The 20,552-nt window shown below is 41.0% G+C and overlaps 1 protein-coding gene across 2 annotated transcripts in view; it reads right to left on the bottom strand.

Moving 5' to 3' along the window:
- The window catches only part of SUCLA2 (succinate-CoA ligase ADP-forming subunit beta), a 74,371-nt gene extending 57,575 nt beyond the window's left edge, over window positions 1-16,796 (bottom strand). The window contains exons 1-4 of one of the 2 annotated variants that reach the window (XM_023187265.1): window positions 16,627-16,796; window positions 11,007-11,187; window positions 3,093-3,192; window positions 2,757-2,919 (exon numbers count right to left, since the gene is read on the bottom strand). In XM_023187265.1, coding sequence (XP_023043033.1) covers window positions 2,757-2,919; window positions 3,093-3,192; window positions 11,007-11,187; window positions 16,627-16,716 — 534 coding nt within the window. In that variant the 5' untranslated portion in view covers window positions 16,717-16,796. The remainder of the gene's footprint in view (window positions 1-2,756; window positions 2,920-3,092; window positions 3,193-11,006; window positions 11,188-16,626) is intronic. The other variant, XM_023187266.1, reaches the window with a different exon arrangement.
- Between the last annotated feature and the right edge of the window lie 3,756 nt (window positions 16,797-20,552).

Raw genomic sequence — 20,552 nt, 5'->3', positions numbered from 1 at the left:
GCCATTTTTTTGAAACGGAGTTTTGCTCTGTTGCCCAGACTGGAGTGCAGTGGCACAATCTCCGCTCACTGCAACCTCCACCTCCCAGGTTCAAGCCATTCTCCTGCCTCAGCCTCCCAAGTAGCTGGGATTACAGGCACCCACCACCATGCCCAACTGATTTTTTTATTTTTAGTAGTGACAGGGTTTCACCATGTTGGCCATGCTGATCTTGAACTCCTGACCTCAGCTAATTCAGCCATCTCCGCCTCCTAAAGTACTGGGATTACAGGCATAAGCCACCACACCCAGCCTGTGTCTTCTTTTCAGAAGTATCTGTTCATGTACTTTGCCCCCTTTTTATTGGGGCTGCTTTTTTCTTGAAAATTTAAGTTTCTTATAAACTTTGGATATTAGACCTTTGTTGGAGGGATAGATTGCAAAAATTTACTCCCATTCTGCAGGTTGTCTGTTCACTATGATGACAGTTTTCTTTGCTGTGCAGAAGCTCTTTAGCTTAATTAAATCCCATTTGTCAATTATTGCTTTTGTTGCAATTGCTTTTGGCATTTTTGCCCGTGCCTATGTCCTGAATGGTATTACCTAGATTTCCTTCTAGAGTTTTTACAGTTGAGTTTTACATTTAAGTCTTTAATCCATCTTGAGTTAACTTTTGTATTTGGCATAAGGAAGGGGTTCAGTTTCAATTTTCTGCATGGCTAGCCTGTTCTCCCAGCACCATTTATTAAATAGGAAGTCCTTTCCCCATTTTAACAAAAGCAATTTCTAATGATTAGTTAATTCCCATGCATGGGACATTTAACTCAATCACAAGTGCTCTTTGTAGTTTAAATAGCTGACTAATTTTTGTTGTTCAACAGAGATCTGTCCACAAGGATTCCCCAAAAAATGGCTATACCTCAAAAAGTAACACCAACCAACTCTACATTGGTCTAATGTGATAATATCAAAGAATGTTATAATGTCTTCAAATAGTTTTACTAGTATTATAGTATTTTTAACCTGAATTATTATAACCATGTATTAAAATAAAAACATTTTATCCTCAACAAGACTTAAATAGTTGTCAGAAAATTCAAATTATTTGGATGAACTCAAAGTTGATCCTTTTCCCAAACGCCTTAACATATCTTTAAGGATACATATTCACTATGCTACCTTTACTACAACAGAGATGAATTACTATGGATAGAGAACGCCTATCTCAATTCGTCCAGGTATTTATACCTTGTTTCTGGCTACTATAACAAAAAGTAAAAACGTAACTAACACAATGACAGATGCTGATATATAATGTCAATGAAAAAAAAATAAAATGTAGTGAAAGTAAGTCAATGTGTAAAAATACAATTTATGTAAATTTTGGGTAATAGATGAGGTTACTGTCATGGGATTTTTAAAATAACTTACAAACTAAATTCTCCCACATAGAATATCACTTAAGAATAAAACAATGCTTCTTAATTTTATATTCTGAGTGGATTTTTACTACCATCTAGTGTTATATCTTAAGATTTTATATACCTTATAAAAATTAAAAGTTGCAAAAGACATATCACTCAAACATTAATAGAAGATTTAACTGCAAGTAAGAAAAATCACAATATAGAAAGCTGTTATTTTTTAAAAAGCTATTCTACATAAGAAAATTATTTTCATGACTCTTAAAATTTTTATTACTCTAAATTCTACACAATTAATGTTCTATGTCAAATCCTTACTGGGGCTTTCAAATATATACTCAGTTGCTTCAAAAAGACAAGCTAGTTCTGGCTGGGCACAGTGGCTCACTCCTGTAATCCCAGCACTTTGGGAGGCCGAGGCAGGCAGATCACAAGGTCAGGAGATCGAGACCATCCTGGCTAACAGGGTGAAACCCCGTCTCTACTAAAAATACAAAAAATTAGCCGGGTGTGGTGGCGGGCACTTGTAGTCCCAGCTACTTGGGAGGCTGAGGCAGGAGAATGGCATCAACCCAGGAGGTGGAGCTTGCAGTAAGCCGAGATGGCACCACTGCAAGCCAGCCTGGGTGAGAGTGCGAGACTCCCTCTCAAAAAAAAAAAAAGCTAGTTAACACACAGATCCAGCTTGTAAAACCTAACTAACACCCTCAAAAAACAGATAATTCTAGTATAAAACGATTCAATGCTCTCTCCACACATCAGGTCTATAAAGGGATTTTTCTCTTCACCAGAAGCTTCAACATCTTAGGTTCCAATAAAGAGAGGAGAGCTGTGCTAATGTAATAATACTCCTTAAAATCATATTGTTTGCTACTTAATGTCATCCCTCAAATTACCAAATATTGAATCATATAGTGAAACAAATCCCCCAAACTATTAAAAACAAAAAAAAGAAGAAGTTGAGAAAACAGAAGATGATGCAATGGATACACATTCTTCTAGTGGGTTCAGCGACTTTCTCTTTCATTAGAATATTTTACTATGCTAGATATTATTTTCTCAATCTGGAGATGATCCAGAGATGACTTAAGCTGCTGTCAGTGAATTAACAATTTGAGAATCCCATGAAATTTATTTCAACAGAATTTTTCCTATGATTTTAAAATCATATTATATATCAAATTTTATGGCATAACAAAGCTGTTTTTTAAATGACGTAAATATCATGCTCATGACATACAGATTACAGTTCGTGCTTTTAAAATCTTTCCCACATAAATAGAAACAATAATCAACTTTTGAAATTGAATGTCACAAATTTATCCTCTATGTATCATATCTGCAATTACTCACTTGAAATGACCTTTCCATTGTTATTGCAAAGTAGTACTCTCTCCTGGGATATTTTCGCTCACAGACCAATACTTGATTGCATATTCTGCCCTTTTCTCCCGTTTGCTTGGTAAACAATTTTTTCCCAATCATTTGTGAAGAAACAGCTTTTGCTTCTTCTGGACTAAAATAAGAAAAATAACTCAAATTTTTCTTTCCTCCAGTTGAGAAAAGGCAAATCCACATAATAGCCAAAATTTTATCTAATATTTAAATTTCAGTATTTTTATCAATTCAATAAGCAATCTTTAATCAATCTTTAACAAGGATGATTTACCCTTAAAAAATATGACTTACGAGAAAACTATCTTCACTCCTCCTTTGAGGCCACTTTCAAACGTTCCTTTTCCTCTACCACCAGCTAAGACCTGCGCCTTTATCACAACATCTTTTGAACCTAGAAGAAAAACACTTCTATTAAACGTGAAGCACAGAGCAGCATGCCAGACATAGTATTTTGTTTTTTAACACACATATTGACAGGTGGTATTAAATCAAGTCTAATTTATTCACAGTGTCCAAAAATGAGGCATTCTGTTTATGTAGATTTTCTTTTTTTTTTTTTTTTTGAGACGGAGTCTCGCTCTATCGCCCAGGTTGGAGTGCCGCCGTGCGATCTCAGCTCACTGCAAGCTCCGCCTCCCGGGTTCACACCATTCTCCTGCCTCAGCCTCCCGAGTTGCTGGGACTACAGGCGCCCGCCACCATGCCCAGCTACTTTTTTGTATTTTTAGTAGAGACGGGGTTTCACCGTGTCAGCCAGGATGGTCTAGATCTCCTGACCCTGTGATCCGCCTGTCTTGGCCTCCGAAAGTGCTGGGATTACAGGCGTGAGCCACTGCACCCGGCCTATGTAGACTTTCTAGATTAGAACACTAAAATAATCACTGTCTAAAAGATCCACAATTTTCAAAATTAGTCACTTACATTAAACCATTTATTTTTTTTTTTTTTTTTTTTTTTTTGAGACGGAGTCTCGCTCTGTTGCCAGGGCTGGAGTGCAGTGGCCGGATCTCGGCTCACTGCAAGCTCCGCCTCCCGGGTTCACGCCATTCTCCTGCCTCAGCCTCCCAAGTAGCTGGGATTACAGGCGCCCGCCACCTCGCCCGGCTAGTTTTTTGTATTTTTTAGTAGAGACGGGGTTTCACCGTGTTAGCCAGGATGGTCTCAATCTCCTGACCTCGTGATCCGCCCATCTTGTCCTCCCAAAGTGCTGGGATTACAGGCTTGAGCCACCGCGCCAGGCCAACCATTTCTTAAAGTAAACTGAAAATAATTTAACCATTCCTTGACACTTTGGAAAATGTCATCTAGAACTTTGGAAAGTATTAAAAGTATAAAATTGAATTTCATGTCTTTCTAACACTTCCCTCCCTCTCTAATCACATGTAAACTTGCTGTCCTGAGAACATTTGAGTTGCATATGCTATAGCAGAAATATGTCACGACTTGGGGGATATTACCATTACCAGTATTGATACTGATTTATACTGTCCCACTAAGTGAAAGTTCTATTAAAATATACATTATTGAGCAGTACTGCATGAGTAGTATTACCAGGAGTTATTAAAGTATCTGTATCAAAAGATTTCAGAATGCTATGCTTGCAAAGCTTATGCATATTTTTAAATAAATGGACTGAATTTTTCTTCTTTAACAGGTAGACTGATTACTATTTATCCCTTTTCCTCTCCTTTCTAATTTGCTGTGGAAAACCAGCAAAGTAGCTGTTTAGCCTAGGTAGTACTCATCATTCATGATCAAGAGTAAATGGGCCAGGAGCAGCGGCTCACTCCTATAATCCCAGCACTCTGAGAGGCTGAAGCAGGCGGATCACATGAGGCCAGGAGTTCAAGACCAGACCAGCCAACACGGCGAAATCTCATCTCTATTAAAAATACAAAAATTAGCCAGGCATGGTGGTGCACGTCTGTAATCCCAGCTACCTGGGAGGCTGAGGCACAAGAATCACTTGAACTCGGGAAGCAGAGGTTGCAATGGGCCAGGATTGCGCCATTGCACTCCCTCCTGGAGGACAGAGCAAGACTGTCTCAAAAGAGTAAACTCTGGGTAATGGGTATCCTAAATGCCCTGACTTGATCATTACACACTCTATGCATGTAACAAAATATCACATGTACCCCGAAAATATTATGTATCGTTTAAAAAGTAAGAGTAATACCTCTTACAAAGGCATTCTCTGTCTACCAGACAGGCAGAATTTCAGAGTCTCCTCATTCTGCCTCTCATAGCATTTTGCCCATACTGGCAGTGTGGCACCAACGATACATTATGGCAAAAAAATTAACCTTTGAGATCAGGGCTAAAGGTCTCATTGTATTCATTTTATCCCAAGCACAAGGCAGTCTCTGGGATATAACAACCATTCCACAGACATGGATTTGAACAGACTGAAGTAGGGTCCTCTACAACTAGGATGTCACTCCACGACGCACTTATCAAGCAGAATGAACCAACCAAATCAATGAGGTAGGAAATGGAGTTTGAAACCAAACAAAAATAACCTAAAGTTTACACATTAACAATTATTTTAAAAGAACATTTAGAAAATTACTGATGTAAGCCTTCATCAGAAATGCGTGCTATTTAAACCAGGTCATGACCCTATGCATAGTCAGTCAAGAGAGTGTTTAAAAAACTTGTCTTTCTCAAACCCCACTTCCATTCAGCCAGGAAATCATACTGGTTTTATCTTCAAATTCATCCAGAATCTTCACCATTCCTCATCACCTACAGTTTAGACTCTGATCCCAACCACCACTATCTCTTACCTATATGACCTTTGTCCCCCACAGAATATTCTCAAGGCAGCAGCCAAAGCAGGCACACCATTCTAAAACCTTACACTGAATGCCAATCTCACTCAGAGTATATATATGAGAAAGTCCTTACAATGGCCTAGAAGACCCTATAATACCCTCTACACCCTATAATACTCTCTACCCTTTTTATCTCCTAGGCCCTCCATGTTGCTACTCAGTTCCAACTGCGCTATAGTTCCTCACTATTCCTGGGCATGTTCCTGCCTTCAGGACTTGGCTCTAATGCACCCTCTGCCTAGAATACTCTTCACCAGGTGTCCATTTGGGAAAGAAAAGTCCCCAATCCTTCAAGTTTCTCTTTAAATCTCATGTTGCCCATGAAGCTTACCCTACAAACCTGCCCACCTATGACCAACTCCCCTTACCTACTCCACTTCTTTCCACCACAGAATTCATCACCTTCGTACATACGTAATTTTCTTACATATATCATATATTGTTTTGCTTCCCCACTAGAAAAGAGGCCCAGGAGGGCAGAATCTTTATTGTATTCATAGATGTTAACAAGCGTCTGGGAGAGTTCCTAGCACATAATATTTTGCTAATGTTGAAAAAAAGGAACATTTAAAAATATAAACAGAATTCTTATAAATCTGGATTTTTCACTGCTCTTACGAAAACTCAGAACTAGAAAAAGTGGGTGTACAGTACTACAACTAGAGCTGATTAGAAAAGGTATCTTGTTTAGATAAGACAGACTCTTCAATGAGCCTTCATTTCACAAGGTATCACAACTAATATTAGGTAATGAATAGAAACAACTTAGAAATTTCCTTAAAACAATTACGTTTTTATTGAGACTACTACAGGTAGTCTCTGAACTGTGGCAAATTAGAGAGTTTGTATCCAAATGGAAAGGAGCAGCCACTATTTATTCCACCTGTTTCTGTTTACCTGTCAAGTCCTGGTTTTCCAGCACTTTGAGTATTTGTTTATATCCAAAGAAATACTTGTTTATATTCAAAGAAGATAAATACAATGCAAACAATGCAAATGTAATGTAAAAAACATAGTTAACACTGTACTTTACTGAGCTAACTTCAATCATTCCTATTCATTAAACTGGGAACTTAACACACTAACTTAACACACTGACCAATTAAGTAAGAGTAATGAAACTCTATTTTTTCAAAAACATTTTGCAAGACAGAATGTACTTCTCTTCCCCACAAAGTGTCAATTTCCTTTCTCTAGGAATATAAAGTCTTTCAGGGCAAAAGATAATTCTTCAAAAGTTTCTTCTAAAAAAAAAAAGTCCTTCACAACGGAAGCAAAAAAAAAAAAAATTCATAAAATACAGTCTCATCAACTATCAAGAAGGGAAGAAGGATAAGAAGAGAAGTCTGAGGACAACTGGTTGAAACAAACATTTCCATTAATTAACTTGACAGGTTCATCTACATACCAGACACTGTGCTAGTGCTGTAGATAACAACAGTGAGTGAGACCTCGCCTGCCCTCATAGAGCCTGCAGTCTTACTACATTTGGCACTTTGTTCTAGTCAGACAAGATCTTTTTTGGATCCCAAGACTGTCTCTCTAAAACACAATCCCTATCCCACCTACCTTTAGTCACTCACAAATATTTTAAGCATTCCTTGTATACAGGCATCTAACTAATAAATATTTAGAAGAAGAAAAAAAGAAGGTAAAGTCCTATTATATGCCATTAGAAATCTCCCTCCAGACTGACATTCATTAATCAGCATCCTTTACATGTATCTATTCAACCAGATAGGGATTCTGTCTTAAATATACTAGAAGCCAAACTATCTTTCTATAGTCAATAGCAAAATGCTAAAAATTCTGCCAAATCTGTGCCCAGGCGCAGCGGCTCACGCCTGTAGTCCCAGCACTTTGGGAAGCCAAGAGTGGGTGGGCTGCTTGAGCCTAGGAGTTTGAGACCAGCCTGGGCAATATGGTGAAACCCCAACTCAAGAAAAAATACAACACTTAGCCAGGCATGGTAGAGCACACCTACAGTCCCAGCCACTCAGCAGGCTGAGACGGGAGAAGTCGCTTGAACCCAGGAGGTTGAAGCTGCAATGAGCATGATGGCACCACTGCACTCCAGCCTGGGTGACAGAACAAGACACCATCTCAGAAACAAAACAACAACAGAAATTCTGCCAAATCCTTACTAAAATCGTATTTTCTTGAATTATGAACTGTTAGAAAGAGATAATTTGCTCTCAAAACTGACCCCAAATTATATCTACTACATTTATGTGTGCTAACAACCATCCCTTTGATAATCTATTCCAGAAAGTTCATGATCTTCAAGCTCACCAACCTTCATTTTGGGGGCTCATATAGTCTTTTAAAATATTAGAATTAGATTTCTTTCTAACCATTCCTCCATTCCTAACCTCAATTAATCACAACAGGTAAAACTTACCTCCAGGACAATGTCTCTCAACTTTTTTCACATCATCACACAAACAGAAAATGATGGACATGGTAGGAAATACTGGGTAAAGAGGCTCAGTGGCCCCAAACCCCATGTTAACTCAACTTCTCCTGCCACCACAGGACTGGGGAGAAACAATAGTTTGGCACACCTGTAAAGCATTTATACACTATTATATCACTTGTTGAGCAAAGCACTGAGTTAAGAGTTTTTATGAAATGAGAATTAGCATTTTGTGAATTTTGCAGAAACTCAAAAAGCAAAAATCACCCTGAAGTAATGAAAAATCAGCACTGGGAATTGCTAGCTAGATGAACAAAACCAGGTGTACTGCTAAGGTCCCTCATGCTACACCTTGTGCAACTAGATCCCACAATCGTTATCTTTTGTTATCAATGACTCACTAAAAACACAAAATTGTCCTCCATGTTTTTGCCGAATTTTCTAAATTTATCTTTTAAAAAGTAGCATTTCTGCTCCTCTAGATTTAAATTTCCTTGTTAATTATTAGTCTCACTCCCACACTATAATCATCATTTGCAATATTCTTTGACAAAAAACACTTTCTTAATGAACAAGGTATCTGTTCCAAGGGGCTCAAAATCAGAGCTGCCTATCTGCTTCTTACTACTTGTGAGTTCTAGTCCCAGAGAACTTGCCAGAAATACTCATAGTTACAGTTTATCCTGCACATATTATTTCTTTCTTCTGTACCTAAGAATCATTAAAAGTTTTTATAAGGCATAATCAAAACAGACTGGCATCTAAATAAATCCTATTCATTTTATGAAAAAGTTTCTATGCAAATTATTTTTTTCTGACAAAACAATGGAATTTGACTAAATGAGAAAATATATGGAAAACTAGTTAAAGAAACCAATTATAACAATCAAAACATAGACAGGCACAGTGGCATGGGCCTGTAGTTCCAGCTACTTAGAGGCCTAGGTGGGAGGATCACTTGAGCCCAGGAGTTTGAGACTAGCCTGGGCAATATAGTGACCCTATCTCTAGAAAAAGTTTTTTTTTGGAATTTTGAAATCTGGAAACAAAGGGAAAACCGTTTTTACTGACATAATTATATATAAATCAGGTCCTATTAACATTATGCAGAAGTTCCAACTATAGGTCACCATTAATTAACAAAAATTTCACCACAATTAGTATGAACTTATACAAAGCTTTTGCTTAATAAAAAGTTTGCTTGTAATCTGATTTAAAATAATTTTTTTCTGATTAACAACAATAACTAGCAAACTATAAATAAAAAATCATGCTTCCAAGTCAAGGAAATCACGGTCATCTCATTCAAAAACACAGCTTATACGACAGTTTTCTTAACTTGTATGTATCTTTAATTTTGAAAGAAAAATCCAGTCTAGAGACAAATAAGTACTACCCAAGATGAATACTTTTAAAATTTCAAACACTGGCCGGGCGCAGTGGCTCAAGCCTGTAATCCCAGCACTTTGGGAGGCCGAGACGGGCGGGTCACGAGGTCAGGAGATCGAGACCATCCTGGCTAAAACGGTGAAACCCCGTCTCTACTAAAAAATACAAAAACTAGCCGGGCGTGGTGGCTGGCGCCTGTAGTCCCAGCTACTCGGGAGGCTGAGGCAGGAGAATGGCGTGAACCCGGGAGGCGGAGCTTGCAGTGAGCTGAGATCCGGCCACTGTACTCCAGCCTGGGTGACAGCGAGACTCCGTCTCAAAAAAAAAAAAAAAAAAAATTTCAAACACTTTGAAAATGTTCCTTATCTTTCTTAAAAAACATAAAAGCAAAGTATTCAACAAATCATATTAAAGTCATATTAATTAAATGTACATAGAAGAGAGATGACTTATGCTAATCTACATAAAATTGGTGGGATTTAAAATACTGCTAAAAAGAAAAGGCAGTGTATAGCTAGCACATCAGCTCATGTTTTCATGCTAAATCTTCAAAAATGTAAGCTTGTTTTCAGAAATCAAAATTTTTTTATTAAGAAATCGAAATTAACAAAAGCTATTAAGGCTTCTGTTATCAATAAAGGACTCTAATAAACATGGGCAACTATTAAATTCATTTAATATTTATTAATTTAGTATTTATTGATTACCTAAGTGCAAGGCATTCTTCTAAGATTTTGGGATGTATCAGTGAACAAATAAGAAAAAGAAACTCGGGCTGGGCATGGTGGCTCACACCTGTAATCCCAGCACTTTGGGAGGCCGAGGCAGGCGGATCACGAGGTCAGGAGTTTGAGACCAGCCTGGGCAACATAGTGAAACCCCATCTCTACTAAAAATACAAAACAATTAGCCGGGTTATGGTGGTGGGTACCTGTAATACCAGGTACTTGGGAGGCTGAGGCAGGAAAATCCCTTGAACCTGGGAAACGGAGGTTGCAGTGAGCCAGAATTGCACTACTGCACTCCAACCTGGGTGATAAGAATGAAACTCCGTCTCAAAAAAAAACGAAAGAAAAGAAAAAGAAACTCTGTTCTCATGGAGTTTACATTCTAGCACTCTACTTTTTGTTCCCCTTTGGTTCCATATTTTTCATGACAAAAAATGGAAGGGGAAGCACTGGACCTCTCCTTATAAGCGCATTAACAGCTAAGATTTTCCTTCACCATTTCCCCAAAGAATCGTCACAACTGCCATCCTTTAAGCTCCAGAGTAGTTAGAGTAGTAGTAGTAGAATTCCCTTCCCCATAATTATATTCCAACTAAAAACAGGACTTCGGCTTCCTAATGCCAATGTAAGGGACTCCCACGTCACTGGCACTGTGGGAGTGCAAAATAATAACAATTTTAGAATTTCAATAATCATAAAGTTCCACCCTCTATTTTAAGCAAAGAAAATGTACTTAAAAAAAAAAAAAAGTTAAAAGTTGTTATCAAACCAAAACTAAACTTGAAATTTTCTCAGAGCCCTCATGTCAAGGTGGCAAAAGTTTTTCTTAATTTAGTACCTAATTTTTTGGCAATTGCATAAGCTTCATCTGGTGACTTTGCCACACATCCTTTGGGAATGGAGACACCAGCTTCTTGTAATAATTCCATACTCATGTATTCATGTAGTGAGAGATTCCTTTGCTGTTGCTGCTGTACTTGCAGTCCATGGTTATTAAACAATCCAGAACTTCCCAGAACCTAGAAAGATTGGGGACATATTTATATATGACAGTGATTTGGCAGCCAGTCTTGTTAACTACTTGGTTCTTCATAACTATAACAAAACTGTTTTATCAAAGTACAATACTCAGAGTACCTGAATCACAGCATAAAACTAAAAGCTAGCCTATCAACTAAATATCACTGTTACCACTGTTGTTTTAATTATTTCCTTATCATCTCTATTCTTTATTTTAGATTTCAGCTTTACTACCATATCTCCAATGATCTACAGGGCAGTTCTACCTCCATCCATATTCAGCAGATCTAAAACCAATCTCATCTTTTCCACCAAACCAAAACTCCTTCCCAATTTTCTTCTCTCTACCATTCCTCCAGCACCTAACAAGTCACCTGACACTAGATATGTAAAAATAAAATAATTTGGTACCATTACTCTTTCATACACTCGATACTCAAAACCATGGCTTCATCTGTAGTGGATATTGCAGTATGCTGCCCATATCCCCCCGGCACTCCCCATTCAGGACCAAGACATTCATAGCCCCAGCTGCTGCTGCTGGGAGTCCTGGTTGCTGACAGCTCTCAGCCAAGTCCTCTCACTGGAGACTACTTGCCCAAAGTCACACCTCCTTCCCACTGGCAGCCTATATCCAATGACTGGTCAATGGAATCACGCATTTAAGTGTTATCCACACATTTCCATAATCTCAATACAGAATGCGGTATACTAAAACATGGTTCCTATGAAACATACAATGTCGTAAGAATTAAATTTAAAGAAGTCATATAAACAATCTGTTTCTTAAAGTAGGTTCATGAGCTTTTGCCTCAAACTGAACTGGGTTGTTTGTAAACTGCTGATTCCTGAGACCCATTCTCAGCTGCAAAATTAGAATCTCTGGACTGGGCCCAAGGAAATCTACGTTCATAACAAGTCACTCAGTTGATTCTTAAGAACCCTACAGTTATGAAAACTACTAGCCTTACAAATCAATCATATATAACAGTAACTTATTTCTGATTCATTTAGCAAGCTAAAAATCCTTGGTAACATTTAACCTAGGTAGCTCAATTCCTTGATTTAGTGTCACTTCAATATTAAAAGCCAGCAACCAAGCTGGGCACAGTGGCTTACACCTATAATCCCAGCTACTCCTGAGACTGAGGCAGGAGGATCGCTTCAGCTCAGGAGTTTGAGACTGCAGTGAGCTGTGATTTCACCATTGTCCTCCAGCTTGGTCAACAGAGCAAGACCCTGTCTAAAAAAACAAATAAATAAGTAAAAAAAAAGAAAGAAAAGAGAAAAGAAAAAAGAAAAAAGCCAGCAACTTCTCAAACTACTGTTTAGCATGCCTCCACTTTCTGACTCAGAAATCCCATTCCTGGGTATAGATCAATGGAAATTAGTGGTTGGCCGGGCGCGGTGGCTCACACCTGTAATCTCAGCACTTTGAGAGGCCAAGGTGGGCTGATCATGAGGTCAGGAGATGGAAACCATCCTGGCTAACACGGTGGAACCCCATCTCTATTAAAAATACAAAAAGATTAGCCGGGTGTGGTGGTGGGCGCCTGTAGTCCCAGCTACTTGGGAGGCTGAGGCAGGAGAATGGCGTGAACCCAGGAGGCGGAGCTTGCAGTGAGCTGAGATCACGCCACTGCACTCCAGCCTGGGTGACAGAGAGAGACTCCGTCTCAAAAAAAAAAAAAAAAAAAAGAAAGAAATTAGTCCTTACATCTATAAAAAGGCACATATAAAAATGTCCAGAGGCCGGGTGCGGTGGCTCAAGCCTGTAATCCCAGCACTTTGGGAGGCCGAGACGGGTGGATCACGAGGTCAGGAGATCGAGACCATCCTGGCTAACACAGTGAAGCCCCGTATCTACTAAAAAAATACAAAAAAACTAGCCGGGCGAGGTGGCGGGCGCCTGTAGTCCCAGCTACTTGGGAGGCTGAGGCAGGAGAATGGTGTGAACCCGGGAGGCGGAGCTTGCAGTGAGCTGAGATCCGGCCACTGCACTCCAGCCTGGGCGACAGAGCGAGCCTCTGTCTCAACCAAAAAAAAAAAAAAAAAGTCCAGAGCAGGCTTGTTTATAACAGACAGAAAACAGAAATTAGCTGATTGCCCATTAACAGGAGAATGGATAAACTATCGTATATGTATATAACAGTATACTGCAGAGAAATAAAAAGAAAAAAAAGTACTATGGCTCACAATAGTAATCTATGTAATCTAATCACAATATGTAATCACACATTGTAATATAATCTAATCACAAAATGTAATCTAATCACAATAGATTAATCTCACAAACATAATATAGAGGGAAAGCCAGAAACAAGAATATATACTTACATGATTTATTTTTACAGAGTTCAAAACCAGTCAAAATTAGCCTATAATGACAGAAGTCAGTTGCTACGTTCTGTCCGGGAGTATTGATAAGAGAGAAGACATGAGAGCCTTCTGAGGGCTGGAAACACTGTATATCTTGATGTGGATGATGGTTACACAGGTGAATACATACATAAAAATTAATCCAGCTATCTACTTAGCTGTACATTACTGTACATAAATTATACCTCAAAATAATAATAAAAATAAGTGGGTAGGGGAGTAACCAGCATAAGCTTGGCAAAAATAGTCATACACTCAAATTTTTTTTTTTTTTTTTTTGAGACCGAGTCTCACTCTGTCGCCCAAGCTGTAGCGCAGTAGCGCAATCTCGGCTCACTGCAACCTCCATGTCCCGCGTTCAAGTGATTCTCCCGTCTCACCCTCCTGAGTAGCTGGGACCACAGGCGCGTGCCACCACACCCACCTGATTTCTTTTCATTTTTAGTAGAGATGGGGTTTCACCATGGTAGCCAGGATGGTCTCAATCTCCTGACCTCGTGATCCACCCACCTTGGCCTCTTAAAGTGCTGGGATTACAGGTGTGAGCCACTGCGCCCGGCACACTCAAATATTTTTTTCAGGACTATGTACTAGACAGTGGACTACAAACACTAAAAGAATAAAGACACCTGGGTCCCAGCCACAGAGTTCACAGGCATATAAATAAACAACTGCAATACATAGGTCACTAGCATGTAAATCACTAGGTGGCACTTAATTGGTTAGTTAGATCAGAGAAAATGTCATAAGGTCTGATCCCAGTTTAAATTTTAAAAAATCTAATGTCTATAAAGAACACTTTGGGGACGACTAGAAAAATCTGAATTTAAACTATATATATTCATGTTACAGCAATATTGAATTCCTAAGTATGATCATTATATTGTGGTTATTTGGAAGAATGTCCTTATTCTCAAAGATATATGCTGAAATTTCTATTTTCAACGAAGATACACTAGGCTAAAGATATCAAGAAATTGGAGGAGGGTCAGAGAACTTAAAAAAATGTTGAAAACAGGCCGGGCGTGGTGGCTCAAGCTTGTAATCCCAGCACTTTGGGAGGCCAAGGCAGGCGGATCATGAGGTCAGGAGATCGAGACCATCCTGACTAACATGGTGAAACCCCATCTCTACTAAAAATACAAAAAATTAGCCGTGAGCAGTGGCGGATGCCTGTAGTCCCAGCTACTCGGGAAGCTGAGGCAGGAGAATGGCGTGAACCCAGGAGGCAGAGCTTGCAGTGAGCAGAGATCGAGCCACTGCACTCCAGCCTGGGCGACAGAGCAAGGCTCCGTTTCAAGGAAAAAAAAAAAATGTTGAAAACAAATTGCTAAATTAAATGTGTGACCTTGAACAAGTTTCCTAAGACTCTATACTTCTATATGCTCATCTACAAAAGCAAAGGGTTAGACTAAGGTCCTTCCAAATTCTAGAGCTGCATTTCTTAATAGTAGGGTAGAAGAGAGCAACTAGAATAATGAAAATAATATTAGATATTTCCATATGGAGAAATGAAGCCTTTTAAATGAACTTCCAAAAAGATAAAGATTTTGATTAGAATGAAAACGTATTTGTCACCAAATTCCCCATTTTCTAAAAACTAAATGGCACTCTTGTAAGACTCACAAGAAGGAAGTTCAAGGCCAAAAAGTCACTTCTTTTGGGAAGCAAACTCACAGAACTCACTACCCCTAGGCTGAAAGTATGAACAACTTTTTGTTTGTTTGTTTGAGACGGAGTCTAGTTCTGTCCATCAGGCTGGAGTGCAGTGGCGCGATCTCAGCTCATTGCAAGCTCCACTTCTCGGGTTCACGCCATTCCCTGGTCTCAGCCTCCCGAGTAGCTGGGACCTCAGGCGCCCACCACCATGCCTGGCTAATTTTTTTGTATTTTTAGTAGAGACGGGGTTTCACCGTGTTAGCCAGGATGTTCTCGATCTCCTGACCTCGTGATCCGCCGACCTCGGCCTCCCAAAGTGCTGGGATTACAGGTGTGAGCCACCGGGCCCGGCGGAACTTTAATAAAAATGAAGAAAAAAAAAAGGTAGCGGCAGGAGAGCCCCCAATCAATGCATACTATGACATGTATTAAGAGTTACTTCAGGAAAAAAACTAAAACTCTGGAATTGACTTAGGACACCAATAATGCCCTTCCACAGGTTTTTGTTGTAAAAGTTGGAAGGAAGATGTTTGTTTTCAAAGTTGTAGAGCCGACTCAAGTACACAGGCTTTAGAACCAGACAGCTCTGGGATTAAATCTCAGCTGTGATCTTACCTCCCATATGACCTAGTCCAAATTACTTGTTCTCTGAACCATAATATGTTCAACAATGATGCAGGTATTGAATGACTTCCTCACAGTTGCTGAAAAACCTGAGAGACTACACATAAAGGGCTTAGCACATTACCTGGCACACATCAAATATTCAAAACAAAGCTAGTAACTACTATGCTCTAGCCTATCCAGAAATAAGGCTATACAAAAGATTATTTTCTTACCTCTCCAACTGGTTAGGTAGAAAACATAATCTTATTACTGCTACTAACAAATAGAACAGCATACAACTACTGGGAGGAGAGGGGAGACTTCCCTACCTTGCCCCAGAAAAGGCAAGTCAGCAAACACCGCTGGTCCTCTGACATTCCCACCTATGACGGCTCCCAAGAAACACAAAAGTACATTTGAAGGGCATTCCCCCCTGTCCAAAGAGGGGCCGCTCAAGTCTCAGCCCACCGCGCCAGACGCGGGAATGGCAGCAGACTGTCCTGACTCCCTCACCTCCACTCAGAGCCCACCTGCTCCCGCCCACCCCTCAGAAACTGCAGGAGCAGCCACGGCCGGGCTCCTCGCGGACTAAGGGCTGGGGCAGCGCAGCGCAAACATGGGCTCGCTCGTAGTCTTGGCGAGCAGCACTCCCGGGCAAGTAGCCCGAGGGCCTTGCAGGGCACCCAAAAAATGTCACTGCTGGCGAAGTGACCCCGAGTCGGGCCACGAGACCCCTCATACCTCACCCTTTCTCCTGCCGACCCTCGAGATGAGAGTGGGCTGGAAGGCATTACCTGAGCAGCGGCCCGCAGGGCCGTCCGAGCCCTGTGGTTCCGAAAGGTAGCGACGGCCAAGAGCCGGCCGTAGAACACGGAGGCCGCCATTTCTGAGTCGGACCCCGTCCCCTCAGCGCCCCGCGCAGGCGCACAGGCGATAGGCGGCCCAAGGCGCAGCCTCTCTGCAGTACTCACCAACGCCCCGCCTCGCCCCACCCGTTGGGGGCGGGGTCTCGGGTTAACACTGAAGCTGCTTGACCAGCTCCCTGGCGGGCACAGAGCAAACTTTGAACTTTGGAACTGGGCACCGCAGCCCCAATATCTGTCCTGCAGTCAGAAAGCAACCTGAACACTTCCAAGTGAATTGCAATGGAAATGTGACCAGCGTTGCCACTTACCTGAACTTAACTTCTCTGAGCCTCAGTTGCCTCATCTGTAAAACGGGTTTCATTCAAGAAATGATTACCCAATGTCTGCTTCGTGCTGAACAGCGTTGAGCCCTTGGGCTACAGCAATGAATAAAACCACTTGTGATGCTCAAGAAGAAGATGGTCGGTGTCACGCCCGTCCCTATGAAGAGACCACCAAACAGGCTTTGTGTGAGCAACAAGGCTGTTTATTTCACCTGGGGTGCAGGCGGGCTGAGTCTGAAAAGAGAGTCAGCGAAGGGAGATAGGAGTGGGGCTGTTTTATAGGATTTGGGTGGGTAGTGGAAAATTAAAGGGGGTTTTTCTCTTCCGGGCAGGGGCAGGGGCAGGGGTCACAAGGTGCTCAGTGGGGGAGGTTCTGAGCCAGGAGAAGGTATTTCACAAGGTTAATTGCTCGGTTAAGGTGGGGCAGGAACAAATCACATGGTGAAATATCATCAGTTAAGGCAGGAACAGGCCAATTTCACTTCTTTTGTGATTCTTCACTTGCTTTAGGCCATCTGGATGTACACGTGCAGGCTTGGGCTCAGAGGCCTGACAGTCGGCCACCAGCGGCAGGCTGGAGTCACCTGGGAAGCTACTGATTGATTGACTGATTGACAGGGTCTTGGTCTGTCACCCAGGATGTAGTACAGTGAGGTGATCATGGCTCACTGCAGCCTCAACCTCCCATGCTCAAGGGATCTTCCCACCTCAGCCTCTCGAGTAGAGTAGTTTGGGACCACAGGTGTGTGCCACCAGACTTGGTTGATTTTTTTATTTTTATTTTTTTAGGGACAGAATCTCTCCATGTTGCCCAGGCTGGTCTCCAACTTGTGGATTCAAGCAATCCTCCTGCCTCAGCCTCCCAAAGTGCTGGGATGACAGGTGTGGGCGACCACACACAACCAAGGATCTAGTTTTTGAAAAGATAAATGTAACAAACCTCCAGCAAGACTGCAAAGAAAAAAAAAAGACAGAAATTACCAACATGAGGAACGTACCAGGGAATATAATTACCCTTCAGACACCAAAAAGGAATGCCATAAATAACACCACACAACATAAATTTGACAACTTTGACAAAATGAGCAAATTCCTCAGAAGACACAAATTACTACAAATAACCTAATATGAAAAGGATAATTTAAATAGTCTTCTAACTAGAGAGAATTGTAATTGTAATTTTTAAACTCAAAAAAAAAAAAAAAAAATACCCGAGATCTCCAGGCACAAAAGCTTTCACTAATGAATTCTATCAAATGTTTACACAAGAATTAACACCAATTCCATACAACAGCAGAAGATATAAGAGGATGGAACAGTTCTCAATGTATTGTATGAAGTTAGAATTATCCTAATACCAAAACCAGGAAAAGACCTTAAAAAAAAAAGAGAAAAATTCCAACATTTCCCATGAATATTGTTGGAAAAATCCATAGCAAAATATTAGCAAATGTAATTCAGAAATATATAAAAAGAATCGTACAATTTGACCAAGTGGGATTTATTCCAGAGATGTAAGTTTAATATTTGAAAATGTGTAATGCATTATGTTAACAGAATAAGTTAGAAAAATCACATCATAATTGTCAGGCCTCTGAACCCAAGCTAAGCCATCATATCCCCAGTAACCTGCACGTATATATCTAGATGGCCTGAAGCAACTGAAGAGCCACAGAAGTGAAAATAGCTTACCTGATGACATTCCACCATTGTGATTTGTTTCTACCGCACCCTAACTGATCAATGTTCTGTATAATCTCCCCCACCCTTAAGAAGTTTCTTTGTAATTCTCCGCACCCTTGAGAATGTACTTTGTGAGATCCACCCTCTGCCCCCAAAACAGTGCTGTTAACTACACCACCTATCCCAAAACAGAACTCATGATAATCCCATCACCCTTGCTGACTCCTTTTTCGGACTCAACCTGCCTGCACGCAGGTGAAATAAACAGCCATGTTGCTCACACAAAGCCTGTTTGGTGATCTCTTCACACGGACATGTGACACAATAATTTCAATCAAAACAAAAAAAGTTGCTGGGCACAGTGGTTCATGCCTGTAATCCCAACACTTTGGGAGGCCGAGGTGCGAGGACTGCTTGAGCCTAGATGTTCAAGACCAAACTGGTTGGGCCACTTAGCAAGACCTCATTTCTATAAATAATTTAGCCAGTCATGGTGGTGCACACCTGTGGTCCCAACTACTCCAGAGACTGAAATCGGGGGATCCCTTGAGCCCAGGAGGTCAAGGCTACAGTGAGCAGTGATCGTGCCACTGCACTCCAGCCTGGGTGACATAATGAGACCCCATTACAAAAAACAAACAAACAAACAGGCAGGAGGGGATTCTCCTCTTCTGCCCCAGCCTTGTCATGCTTCCCATTTGAGTCCTCATCTGAAATGAGGTCATCCCAAAGAGTCTCCTATACCAAAGCAAATTTGGTAACACAGTATGATCAGGTGGCCATAAAGAGAGGGACCTACCTCTTCAGCACTCTTTGTTGCTCTATTTGGACTCTTCCCATCTCTGGTCTGCCTAATCCAGGATCACCATACTGAGTCTACATGGATGCCAGGACTTTTCAACCTCCTACATCTGAGTTTTTTTTTTTTTTTTTTTTTTTTTTTTTTGTCGTGTTTGAGACGGAGTCTCGCTCTGTAGCCCAGGCTGGAGTGCAGTGGCCAGATCTCAAATCACTGCAAGCTCCGCCTCCCAGGTTTACGCCATTCTCCTGCCTCAGCCTCTTGAGTAGCTGGGACTACAGGCTCCCGCCACCACGCCCAGCTAGTTTTTTTTGTATTTTTTTAGTAGAGACGGGGTTTCACCGTGTTCACCAGGATGGTCTCGATCTCCTGACCGGGTTCTTTTTTTGGAGATGGTCTTGCTCTGTCACCCAGGCTGGAGTGCAGTGCCACCATCATAACTCACTGTAGTCTCGAATTCCTGTGCTCAAGTGATCTTCCCACTCAGCATCCCCTAGTAGCTAGTACTACAGGTGTGAGCCACTGCACCCAGCTACATCAGGAACATCTTAAGTAGGCTGGGAGCAGTGGCTCACGCCTATAATCCTAACACTTTGAGAGGCCAAGGCAGGCAGATCACCTGAGGTCGGGAGTTTGAGACCAGCCTGGCCAACATGGTGAAACTCCGTCTCCAGAAAAATTACAAACATTAGCCAGGCAGGGTGGCAGGTGCCTGTAATCCCAGCTACTCAGGAGGCTGAGGCAGGAGAATCACTTGTACCTGGGAGGCGGAGGTTGCAGTGAGCTGAGATCGTGCCAGTGCACTCCAGTCTGGGTGACAGAGTGAGACCCTGTCTCAAAAAGAAAGTAAAGGGGCACAAGGAGAAAAAGATGATTGAGAAGACAGCCCTTTAAACCAGGACAGAGTGAACATGATTTAATGGGACCAAGTTGAACCACAATGAACATTTGATTCATTTTACACAGACCCATATCCCAACTAGTGACAAAGAGATTTGGGAGAAAATCAGAGTCCATATTAAAAAAAAAAAAAAGAAGAAAAAAGAAAC

This window comes from Piliocolobus tephrosceles, chromosome X (genome assembly GCF_002776525.5).
Source record: "Piliocolobus tephrosceles isolate RC106 chromosome X, ASM277652v3, whole genome shotgun sequence".
Lineage (NCBI taxonomy): Eukaryota > Metazoa > Chordata > Mammalia > Primates > Cercopithecidae > Piliocolobus > Piliocolobus tephrosceles.
The sequence above is the reverse complement of the archived record's forward strand: the minus strand, read 5'-3'. Positions and strand labels throughout refer to the sequence as shown.